This window comes from Ostrinia furnacalis, unplaced genomic scaffold (genome assembly GCF_004193835.3).
Source record: "Ostrinia furnacalis isolate ACB-3 unplaced genomic scaffold, ASM419383v2 OfSCF2833, whole genome shotgun sequence".
NCBI classification, from domain to species: Eukaryota; Metazoa; Arthropoda; class Insecta; order Lepidoptera; family Crambidae; genus Ostrinia; species Ostrinia furnacalis.
In genome coordinates this window covers 409718-421724 of record NW_021133072.1, presented here as the reverse complement: position 1 = coordinate 421724, position 12007 = coordinate 409718, and the positions used below count along the sequence as shown (strand labels likewise).

Here is a 12007-nt window from a genome sequence, read left to right as displayed (position 1 = left end):
CCAATGCTATTTTCGGCCAAACGCCCCCTAAGACTCTTAATGCTGCCATAGATATAAGATTAGTTTAATGGTAACTGACTCGTTTAGTAAATACGTAACGGTTGCTTCTATAACACAGCGGTTTATTAGGGGAAGAAGGCTAATCTATTAAATATCGAATTTAAGAAACAAGGATTCCGGTATTTGCGATCACGTTCGATTGACAGCCCTACTTTACCATCTTCATGCAGATTCCTGTGTGAGCTGTCATTAGTGTCATATAACGAAAAATACCGACCATCTGTTTGATTAGTAAGAATTTTTGTGATTTTATAAAAAAAACAATCGTTCTAAACAAAGTAAAGACAATTTTTATAATATTTGTACTACATTGTGAGGTACGAAAGGATACCACACTGTTATTGTGTCCATTCCCTGCATATGAAATCTCAACACAAAGTAAACAAAAAGGCGCGAAAATGGATGTTGTCGAATCAATAAAAAAGGATAAAGCTTACCTCAAATGTAAGTTTATTGTGAAAAATTGGGAGAAAGAGTTTAAGGTTAAGTATTCTCGAATTCCATCTAAATTTGACATAAAAGAAGCACCATCGAAAATTAAATATGCGTACAAAAAATACTTTCAACTAAAAAGCTCCTTTCTTGAGAACTCCCTCAGTGTCTGCGACATAGATGATGAACCTTTGAGATCACCAGAATATACCCAACAGTTCGATATTACACCTGATAACAGTAATTCACTGTCTGAATCTGTATTACCTGAACTTCCTAGTGGGCAAGAACTTCATCAATTACTAAGTCAGACAGAAATACAGAAAAATCCAGCTGTTCCTAGCCCTTTTATTGAAAATTTGTCTAAAAAACTATTTCTTAATAGACAATTTTCTTTGAGAAATCCTAGGAAATTAGCATTACCCAAGCCTCAATTAAATTTTGTGGAAGATGATAAAAACTTACTACAGAGTGAGAATGAGGATGAGACAAAGACTGTAGAGTATAAAAAATCCTCGAGTGTGTTACCTACAAAGAATAATGAACAAGAAGCAGTTAATAAAAGACTATCAGCAAATTTAATCATTGACAAAGCCAGTAGTTTTATACCAGTGAGACAACTAAATAAGGCATGGATCGATAGAGCTATAGAAAATGATTCTGCCATTGACAACCAATGTTCAAACACTTCTACATTTGGATTAAGTAATATCCATTTACCTAATTTTCCAGAAAAAACTGGTGATGTTGTTGAGAATAGTGAGTCTGAAGAAGAGGATAATGGATTTAATCATCTAAAACCTGCATTAAAAAAAAGAAAAATAGGTGGGAGTAGTATTTCTACTTCTTTACAAAAAAAGTCCACTGAAATAGAAACTGTAGACAAAATTCCCAGAGAACAACTGAAAAACAGTAATAAAAAAAACAAAGCTTCTGAAAGCGCTGAAACTATTAACCCTCCTAATATTGCTGAATATTTACCATTTGGATTGGATAATGATATAAATCCACGACATAGTAATGTAACTGATATTTTAAATAAAATTGAAATTAATAAATTAGATAAAAATAATGACTTGAAGACCAGCGAAGACAAACTTTGTGATAAAATAAAAAATGGAACTTTGAATGAAAACTTTGTCAGAATCAATATTGAAAAAAAAGTTTTTGTTCGGGGAAAAAAGAGTGTTAAGTTTTCCAAGTATAAAAAACAGCAATGGAAAGATAAAAAAGCACTTCATGCTAGTATGGAGTTCCCTGAAGGTGGAAAAGTTAGCTGTTTTAAATGTGGAATGACTGGTCACATGGCCAGATATTGCACAGCACACAGAGGTGATACACTACTTCCCCTTGATAGTTATGATGACAATGATTTACCAACTTTAGATGATATGCAAAATGTTGTAGCAAATCAAAATAAAAATGTATCTAATGAAAAAGTTTTAACTATGTCAGTTATCACAGGTAGTAAAATACCAGATTCATTCTTGAAAATATTAGCTGAAAACGAAGACAATACAAGTTGTGCAAATGTGAAACCAATATATTCCAGTCCACAAAAAGAAGCAACCAAAGAATTAATGGAAGCACTAGAAAAGTTTGGTCACAATTCTTTTAGGCCCGGACAAGAGGAGGCAATTATGAGAATTTTAAGTGGCATGTCAACATTGCTAATATTATCCACTGGTGGAGGAAAATCTTTGTGTTATCAAATACCTGCATACATTTATAGTCAACATTATAAATGTATTACTTTAGTTATTTCTCCACTGGTGTCTTTGATGGAAGATCAAGTTTTAAGTATGCCAGAATTTTTAAAAGCTGGATGTTTACACACCAATCAGCCACCTACACAACGTCAGAAAATTATTAAATGCTTAAAAGATGGCGAAATAAACATCCTTTTAATTTCGCCAGAAGCTTTAATATCAGGAGATACTAATGGAATTTCAGGATTATTCAAATCCCTTCCACAGATTGCATTTGCGTGCATAGATGAAGCTCATTGTGTTTCGCAATGGAGTCATAATTTCAGACCTAGTTATCTCATGATAAGTAGAGTTTTAAGGGAAAAACTTAAAGTAAGCTGCATTCTTGGGCTAACAGCAACTGCCAGTCAGCCTACGATAAAAAGCATTATTAATCATATTAACGTCCCTGATGGATTAACTGGAGTTATAACCAATCCAACATTGCCTGACAATCTGTGTTTGTCTGTTTCTTTTGAAAAAGATAAAGATAGAGCTCTAGTTTCATACTTGATTTCGGAACGCATAAAATCTTTCAATTCCATTATCGTTTATTGCATAAGACGAGATGAGTGTGAAAGAATAGCAGCTGTACTAAGATCTTGTCTTCAAGAACCAAATAAAATTAACATGGAAAAAGTGAACAATAAACGCAAAAGAATGTCATATATTGCTGAAGCATATCATGCTGGTATGTCTGCTGCACAACGAAAAAAAATTCAGAAGAATTTTATGGATGGGACATTAAGGATTATAGTAGCAACAGTTGCTTTTGGTATGGGCATAAATAAATCAAACATACGATGCATCATACATTATAACATGCCAAGCAGCTTCGAATCCTATGTTCAAGAGGTCGGACGAGCTGGACGTGACAGTCAGAAAGCTTACTGTCATGTATTTATGAATAACAGTAATAATGATAGAAATGAACTTTTAAAACATATCCACGCAAATACTATTGATAGGTCTATTATCAGACGGCTGCTCCAAAGTGTATTCATTCCATGTGAATGTGGTTCTACATCCAATGTAAGTGACAGTCTTCCAAACAGATCTCCATGTAAAGGTCATGAAGTCGGTATTCCCATTGATGAGAAAGTTGAAGAATTAGACGTTCCATCTGAGAACATTGCCACATTACTATGCTATGTTGAACTTCACCCTAAACATTACATAAAAGTTCTAAATAATGCGTACGTAATGTGTAAAATTTCATCATATGGAGGCCCAAAAAAAATTCTTGAGGCAGCAAAAAGTTGTGCTCCACTTGCAATGGCATATTTGTTAGAAAGTAAAAAAGACCCAGATGTGGTAAATAAAACGATTTTAGAATTTAATGTCATAGAAGTGGCAGCAGCAATTGGTTGGGAAAGCGGTGTCGCAAAGTACAATTTGAAAAATTTAGAATGGATATCTGAAAATGGTTCAAATAAAAGATCTCAACTGAAAGTTGAATTTAACACTCTTGGCTTCAGAATTAAGGCTTCAGGAGATTTAAAACCGCCTGAACTTGATGCTATTTTAAATGATTTACACGAATTAGTTCTAGCACAAGAAAAAACAAGATTATATCAATTAGAAGAAATAAACACAGCTTTTGCAAAACTAGGAAATTATTCATTACAAACTAAAGATATCAGTGAAGAGCTTCTTCAGAAACAGTCTGATGAGTTGAAATCAATCATAAGATGTTATTTTCAACGGGAGGATAATTTACCCACAGATATTACATTAGAAGAAAGACCACTTGATATTGAACGAGTCACATCTGATGTTAGGGCTTTGATATCATCATATAAGGATTGTGAATTTTCTGGACGCAGTATTGCTCGAATCTTCCAAGGCATTTCTTCTCCAAACTATCCAGCTCTAGTTTGGGGAAGGTGTAAATTTTGGCGATCACATATTCATGAAGATTTTTATGGTCTTATAAAAATAGCAACGCAACAAATTCTACTCATGAAAATGTAATAAGTTCAATCAATTTTATCTTAATAAAGCATTGAGTTTAAATTAATGTTTCATTTTTATGCTCATTTAGGTAGGTAAGTAGAGCGAGTGTACATTTTATCTTTAACTCTCTTCCTTCGTTGAACCTTTCTTTCACTCTTTACTGATATGTGCATCGCCCGTGCTCGTCCAAAGGCTCGCTCGTTAGTTTGTACAATAATTGGCCAGTAGAATAATTAATTAACTCCTAAACAAAGCCCTATTTACGAGTGTATGTTCATTGTTCAGGCATAGGTACATGCTTTTTAATTGCACTGTGCAACTGGGTGGAACCGATTTTAAATCTACCGCCAAAATCAACCCGCATGAACTGCGAAGGCGCGCTACTACAGCAGCAGCGCGACGACGGCCAACAGAGAAATCTCTCGCGCGCCGTACTTTTAAATCCCGCCTGTGCCCCAATTGTGCTAATTTATATCGTCTCCAATTCATTGAAGCCAGTTTCAGTTGTAAAATTGTTTTATTTCATCGAAAATTAGACATAGGGTGTCGCGCCATTAGGGTTAGCGCCTTTCTCACGCGGTTGAAGAGCTAGCGGCTATTTTAGATTTTCACAGAAACCCATCTAATTCATAAGCCATGCCTTGCGTTTTTTGCCTTTTGAATAATGACTATGGCACTAATCACATGCCACCTCCTAACAAAAAATCGTACCTGTCCATCAAGTCGTTCCGAAGATATGGAAATCTGCGAAATGTTACCGCAGCGCCATTTGCGATTATTCAAAAACTACAGGGGGCACAAATGTCGCTGTTTAACCATGGAAAGGCACAAATTTATGCTACCTTTTGAGATACTTTAATGTGGCTAAGGCTAAAAGGTGTAAAAATAATGTCGCTGCGGTAATGTTTTCAAGCCTTACTGCAGCAGCGGAATCTTATTTTCTCCGATTACTCCTAAAACTTATTGCGCACAAATTCTAGATTCTCGGCACATTTACAGGATATAAGGCACTTAACTTTTCCATAATGCACATCTTGATCAGCGTCACCATGTTGCTGAGGCCTGAGGTTACGTACACTGTTTTATGCATGCTAACAAGCATGTAATTTTATGACCATGTTTAACTGTGCCTTTATGTCATTCTATTCACAGCAACTTAAATACCTACTTATTAGGATTCGCCGTCAGCCGATAGGTAATTTCGGTATAGGCATCATACTACGACTACGACGTGATAGGTATTTAAAATTCAGAAAGTGAAAGGCAGTCATTTATGGTATGTATTTTTTATTTTGTAGAAAATTATAACGTAGTTACAAAATATTTTATCTATTTTTATTTAGCTAATATGATATAAACACCAACATAATTTATGTATTAAACCTACTTAAAATATTAGGAATTACTAAATGAACAGACTGGCCCGGTTTCTGATTGAGATTTTCAGCTTGAGCGTAACTTATCTTCTACTCCAGGATCAATTTAAATGAAAAGTTCATACTAATTAAGAGAGCACGCTCAAATCAAAAATATCAATTCAGAAACCGCGGCGGGGCACAAAATTGTAGCGCCGGTATTTAACAATTCTAACTGCGGTACTTTGTCGAAGCGTCGAAGAGTTGTTTGTTGTACTTTAGTTAGATTGAGCGTAATTATAAACGTTTATTGTGATCTCGAATTAAAAATCCAAGATACCTAGATTTAAGTAGCTAAGTCACAAAACTAGAAAACTGGACGTATGTTATGATGATGAGAATTCTTAGGTTGCAATAGGTTTTCTTTACGGTAAGCCTATGCGCAGACCACCGATTTTTAGTTGGCCGATAGTTGTGCCCGATTTTAAATTGTATGAAGAATCGGCCAAATCAAATCGGTCGCGGTGTAATGTGCGCACTTCCATACCATACATGCCCATACTGATCAACTGCCAGACTAAATAATCGGCCGACGAAAAATCGATGGTCTGCGCCAAGCCTAGGCTAATAAGTACTATCCGTTCGCTTTAAGTTTGCCGCTGGCGATGATATGACGTCACTTGAAGGGAAGCGTCTATAACTTTAACAAACTACATATATTTAAAATATTTTTTATTTATTATTATTGATAAAAAATGTGTATTTGCGTAAAATAAGACACATTAATTGCGTTTAATCGCGGTTGGACGAGGGGACGCGCATTCCACGGACCGGCAAACTTAGCGCGAACGGGTAGTACGTTACAACTTTAACTTTTTAACTACCTACCTCCAAAACCTGTCACAACTTATTAAAAAAACATCGCCCCTCAGTTCAATTTCTAGACAGCAATTTAATTTACAGACATGTTTTATGTTCAGCATTTTTGTAAAAAGCATTACCTAATGCTTTCACTGAAATCTCTGCGGTCTCAATCCACCACACGCACATGACTCACAGTCACATGACTGTGCAAGAATATAATAGAATATACATATTTATTTGTAATAAACGTGGTAAACAACACCTATGTATGGTGTTTTAAGTTTAATTCAGCATTGCACATTTAGATGAATTTTATAGCATACAAATATTCATAATTATTGTAACGTCACACTAGTAAGTGAGTGAGTGACTATTCAGAAATTCGTCAATTATTGTAGGTATACAGGGTGGAAACGATAAGTGATCTCATTCGATTATTTCTAAACTATACAAGATATCGAAAAACTGGTTACTAATCTTGAAAGTGCTTCACAAGCTCTATCCAACGGTACCAATGTTAGGTTACAGAATTAACTGGATCTATCCCAAAATTTAATGTTTTCAGCCTCCATACTAAATGTATGCCAGCCAAACAATAATGGAAGCATTTTTTTTTATTAAACAATAAACAATTAAAATGAACTCGTAAATTGCATTCTTATTTAAAATTATTCTTGAAAAACATTGGATTTAGGCTTTACTTGCTATAATATTAACAAGACATGAGTGCCATGACTGTGGCTGTACTGAATGTATGGAAGCTGGAAACATTGAATTATCAAATGGATCCAGTTTATTTCGTAACCTATTATTGGTACCGTTGGATAGTGCTCGTGAAGCACTTTCCGGATCAGTAACCAGTTTTTGAATATCTTGTATAGTTTTTAATATTATGTGGTTTTACTAAATGTATGGAAGCTGGAAACATTAAATTTTCGGATAGATCCAGTTTATTCTGTAACTTATTATTGGTACCGTTTGATAGAGCTTGTGAAGCACTTGCAGAATCAGTAATTAATTTTTCGATATCTTATATAGTTTAGAAATAATCGAGTGAGATCACTTAACGTTTCCACCCTGTAGAAGACATTTGGTATAAGCCATTTTCGTCACATTCACATTTATTACAAATAAATATATTCTATTCTATTACAAGTAATCATAAAATGTTATAAATCTCTTTTTGGCTTATCGCGCAAATTTTTTACAATAATGTACTTAAAATACAATAACATAACAAATGTTGCCTACATAGGAATCATCTTATGTCATACTCTAACTAATCGCCCCGTGCTTTCATTAAATTTGCCTATTGATCCTTTAGGATCAGGAGATAATGAACTCCAGCCAGTAGAAGGACAGTGTTCAAACTTATGATTACCACAGAGAGGCTTAAGTTTTACATCATTAAGACTAGACGATGCAACACAAGTTCCTAAAACACTGTAAAAACTAGATGTAAGATTATCTATCCACTCTCTTAAATCTTTGTTCACTCTTTTTATATTTGAATTCGAAACCTTTTTTAGCAATAACCGTTCATTTTCGTTCGGTAGAAAATTCACAATGTTTATGTTAGAAAAGTTCTTGTAAGCACTTTGAGATCCACTGTGAATAATCGTCGCTTCGTGGTGACTAATTTCTTTTCCAGAAAATAATTCTAGAGGAGTTATAAGGAATTTAGTAAATACTATAAATTCAGAATTTTCAAATAAACCCACTTTCCAAATACCTGGAAGTAAAGGTATTTTTAAATTGGGTTTAATGAAATTCGTTAGATTATTTTCATCGACATGAAGGTGGTTGACATCGGCTATGACGCCAGCAGGATCCAACCAAAGAACCGTCAGATTTTCACCTTTTTTATCGATATCTGAAGAAAATTGATACAGCAAATTTGGCTCTGATAAAGGGCCTAATATGTTAGCAAAGTTTCTGAATGTGATTTCTTTTTGATCATATTCTGAACTAACTTTAAATGTTTTAATTATATCTACATAACGACTTTCAAAGTTAAAGTCTAATATTTGTTTCGGTTTATACCATGTCTCTAACAATATGTTATCACCATTATCTAGAATAGCTTTATGTAAAATTAGATTCCCTTTATAAGTATCTGCAAAATTGTATAAACTAATTTCAATTACTTCATCAGGTTCCAACAAACAACCTTCTTGGTTTAAAATGTTGGCGTTTTGTCTTAAGATACTAGCTGCATGAGTCAACATCAAATCATCTGTACTCGAAGTCAAGTCATCAATATTGTAAATGCTTTGCCAGTATGCCTCCAAATTTTGTAGTAGGTAGTGATCTTCAAATCCTATAAACTGTTCTACTCTAGTTATCACTTCTTGATTGATTATGGGTTCGAATTTTCTTGCGAAAAACAGTTGTCGATCTTTCGTATTTTGTATTCTAGGCCAGTCCTCGGTTTTGAAATCATTAGGAGAGCATCCACACCAATCTACAACATGTTTATACTGACATTTGCAACCCAACTTTCTTTTCCAATTGGTCACATGTAAATTATTATCAACATATGTATTACAGAATTGGGAATTCCTCAATACTGTGTGAAAAAATGACTCTGCAGGTAAAAGCGTGTGTTGAAAAATAACATCTAAACCTGCTAATAGTTCGTCATGCTCTCCAGCAACATATGCTACGAATTTAGGCGACAAAGCTATCCAGTCGCTTCCGCCATCAATCACTACTCCCCGTGGCAGCTTTCTGTCGCCAACTCGCCACATGTGGGTTTCACATTCAATAAAAGTTTTGTCTAATCCTTGTTTCTTAATAAATCTCTGAACTTCACGGCCATGTGATTTAACAAAGTTTAACCCCTTGTTTGCAGATAAAAAGTTTTCTAAATCTTCAATCGATTTGATTGGGAAATCACTTTCACTTAAATTAATCACAAAGTCCCATTCCCAATCTAAGGTTAATATGTCTCTCATAGAAGTCAACAGCATTTTTAGCAATGATGCTCCACCCCATATTGAGGAGAATCTTTTTTCCGCTAATTTTATGTTTGAAAATTTGGTCTGCAGTATAGACAGCTTACGATGCAAGTAGTCTTGGCGCTGAAAAAAAAGAGTTGAATTTATTTAATACCTACCTACAAAGGTCTTGAAGTACAAACTTTGTTTTGTATTTTTAAATCATTAAATTTTACTTTGTTGTAGTGTTAAAATTAACCAAACTATTTAATAATAAAAATGTGAATATAATCAAATTTTGTAATCCATCATCATTATTTGATTTTCAATACTTCAGGTTATGCTTTACTTGATGAACTTGAAGATATCATTAGATTCTGATTTAAACCATAATCACACACACTAGGAAGTAATGTAACTGTGGAGGTAAACCTTGACCTAAAGGTTCAGCCAAACCATCACGATCAGATGGCGATCAGATTTAAACGCATTGATCGCCATTGCTGCTCGCCGGCTGATTGCGTTGGTTTGCCTGAACTTTAACAAGAATTTACTATGGAACATAATATGGATGGAGGGATTAGCAGGAACTCTATTGTTTTGAATTTCAATTAAATATTTAAAAAGAAAGCACACTTACCTTATCCACATGGATATAAAAATAATGATTGCTCCGATAAAGTGCATTGATTAGTCTATTAACTTGTCTTACAGCTCGTCCATTCAGTGTTAAAAGGAATATTATTCTTACAGATTCTTGTTTTTGATTCACAGTTATGGGTACATGTGGCACAAATTCTGAAATTAAAAAGTAGGTAAATCTAAATATACAGATAAATTTATTTGTTCAAAACATGTTGTACCTTTGCTATGTACAAATTAAATTAATATTAAACAATAAGTATGATTACTATAGATAATATAGAAGTGAGTTGTTGGTTGATCTCTGCAGTTCTTTGAGTTTCCTCCACAAATATTTCTTATGAGAAATGAGATAAGGCAACTTTAGCATTAATTAGTACTTAATTCTTTCAACTATATTATATTATTTTCATCTAGTTCTAGGTTGAATCTATTTAAATAAATAAATATATAAAACTAACAAGACTATGTTAATAATTACTTTTGTATTCATACTTCATAAATGAGTATAAACAGCAAGCTTACTTTCTAAACCAGTTTCAAATACATTCATTGTGAAATAGCCTCCACACATTTCAGTGGGGTTTCCCGGACATTTCATATCACATAAGTGATCCTCAATTTTTGATGTTGTTAAGGGTGCAGTTTCTCCACAAAAACATTCAGTTCTGAAATATTTAAAAATAAATTATAAGAATTACATCAGAGATTAACAACACAGTATCTTCTATTATTTAGATAAAATTCTAATAGGATTAATTTTGGAGGAACCTAGAGAACCTAAGGAAGAACATAGATCTCAATGAAAGACGCCTCAAGCAAGAAACCAGTCTATAGAAAATAAGAGTTTCAAAAATAAAGAAATGTTTTGTTATCTGTTACACATTTCGGAATATAACACTCACGAGTATTGAACTCCAGCAAAAGGAAAACCAGCTTGGACACAAATATCTAAACATGAACTGTGCGAGTTGGTTGAAGCATAATTTCCATAATAACTAGATAGCAGTCTAAGTTTTTTTTCATCCTTATAGCAGCCCAAATGTTTTCCATATACTACATCTTTTCCGACACAATAGTTAGGTAAACTTTTAGGGTAATAATTTCCTCCTTGAATTAAACATGTAAGATTGACTATTTCTTGTTTACAGTTTTGTGTCTTAGCTCTATGTATTGCAGATATGGCTTCTCTGTTTTGAATTTCACAGGGGGGTTTAAAATCCAACTCTGCTAGTCTTAGATATGAAGCGGGTTTGTTAGGATTTTTCACAGTAAAATCTTCGTCGTCAATATATCTGACATCAGATTTTCTAGCTGAAACACCAGCTATTTCCTGCTTCTCGACATTTCCATGTGATTTTGTTTTTAACAAATGATCATTTTCAGTGGGGAAATAATTTATTGCAAGTAATAATTGGACAAAAAATGCGATTAACACCGTTATCACCAGGCACTTAGTGTACTTGTAGTAAAATCTTCGAAAACTACACGCCATTTCACAGTATGGTGATTATCACATACACATTCCATTTAGGCAGTAGAGATTTTACATTAGGAACATAATTTATATGAGCTTTTAATTAATTATTACAAAGATTCAGCGGCAACTTTAGCAAACGAAACACGAAGAATAGCAAGAAGAATAAAATGACAATTTAATTTTGACAGCTGAGCCGACTGCAGAACATGAAGCTACAGATAAAAATGGAGGCCACACTCCGAATACCTACTTGAAGCACAAACTAAGTATCACTATCTCGCTCTCTGTGGGCAGACTCGCTCTTTCTAAATAAACAAAAAATATAAAATTGCTCAAATTCAATGAAACCAATGTAAAATCTTTATTTCTTGACATATAGACTAAGAGCTAGTGAACGCCAGACCTACGTTATTTTATAAAGGCTGAAAGTTTGTCAGCGCATGCTCCCAACATAGCTAAGAACCATGGCCAAACATGAAGTTTGGGTCATGGTGGCTTTGGCAGACAGACGGTACTAAAGGTGTGTAAAAT

The 12007-nt window shown here is 34.0% G+C and overlaps 2 protein-coding genes across 4 annotated transcripts; one reads left to right on the top strand and one right to left on the bottom strand.

The window, feature by feature from the left end:
- The first annotated feature begins 242 nt into the window (after positions 1-242).
- RecQ4 (RecQ4 helicase) lies at positions 243-4256 on the top strand. The gene has a single exon (XM_028309824.1). It carries the CDS (start codon positions 459-461, stop codon positions 4212-4214), a length of 3756 nt encoding a protein of 1251 aa, XP_028165625.1. The 5' UTR covers positions 243-458; the 3' UTR covers positions 4215-4256.
- Positions 4257-7424: 3168 nt separating this feature from the next.
- oxt (Xylosyltransferase oxt) lies at positions 7425-11664 on the bottom strand. Of its 3 annotated transcripts, XM_028309792.1 has the most exons (4): positions 10902-11658; positions 10522-10664; positions 9995-10152; positions 7425-9498 (listed from the first exon to the last, which is right to left on the bottom strand). In XM_028309792.1, the coding sequence occupies exons 1-4, from the start codon at positions 11489-11491 to the stop codon at positions 7684-7686; spliced, it is 2706 nt and encodes a 901-aa protein (XP_028165593.1). In that variant the 5' UTR covers positions 11492-11658; the 3' UTR covers positions 7425-7683. The 3 variants fall into 3 exon arrangements, with proteins under 3 accessions (XP_028165593.1, XP_028165594.1, XP_028165597.1); XM_028309793.1 differs by lacking the exon at positions 10902-11658 and having other exon boundaries at positions 10478-10569; XM_028309796.1 differs by lacking the exon at positions 7425-9498 and having other exon boundaries at positions 10064-10152; positions 10478-10664; positions 10902-11664.
- Positions 11665-12007: the final 343 nt, after the last annotated feature.

Bases quoted from the DNA above. Each gene is read 5' to 3' on its own strand.
- RecQ4 (XM_028309824.1), top strand. From the start codon at position 459: ATGGATGTTGTCGAATCAATAAAAAAGGATAAAGCTTACCTCAAATGT.
- oxt (XM_028309792.1), bottom strand. From the start codon at position 11,491: ATGGCGTGTAGTTTTCGAAGATTTTACTACAAGTACACTAAGTGCCTG. The intron at 10,665-10,901 runs GTGAGTGTTATA...TAAATATTTCAG, and splicing joins TTTGCTGGAGTTCAATACTC to AACTGAATGTTTTTGTGGAG. The intron at 10,153-10,521 runs GTAAGCTTGCTG...TTTTAATTTCAG, and splicing joins ATTTGAAACTGGTTTAGAAA to AATTTGTGCCACATGTACCC.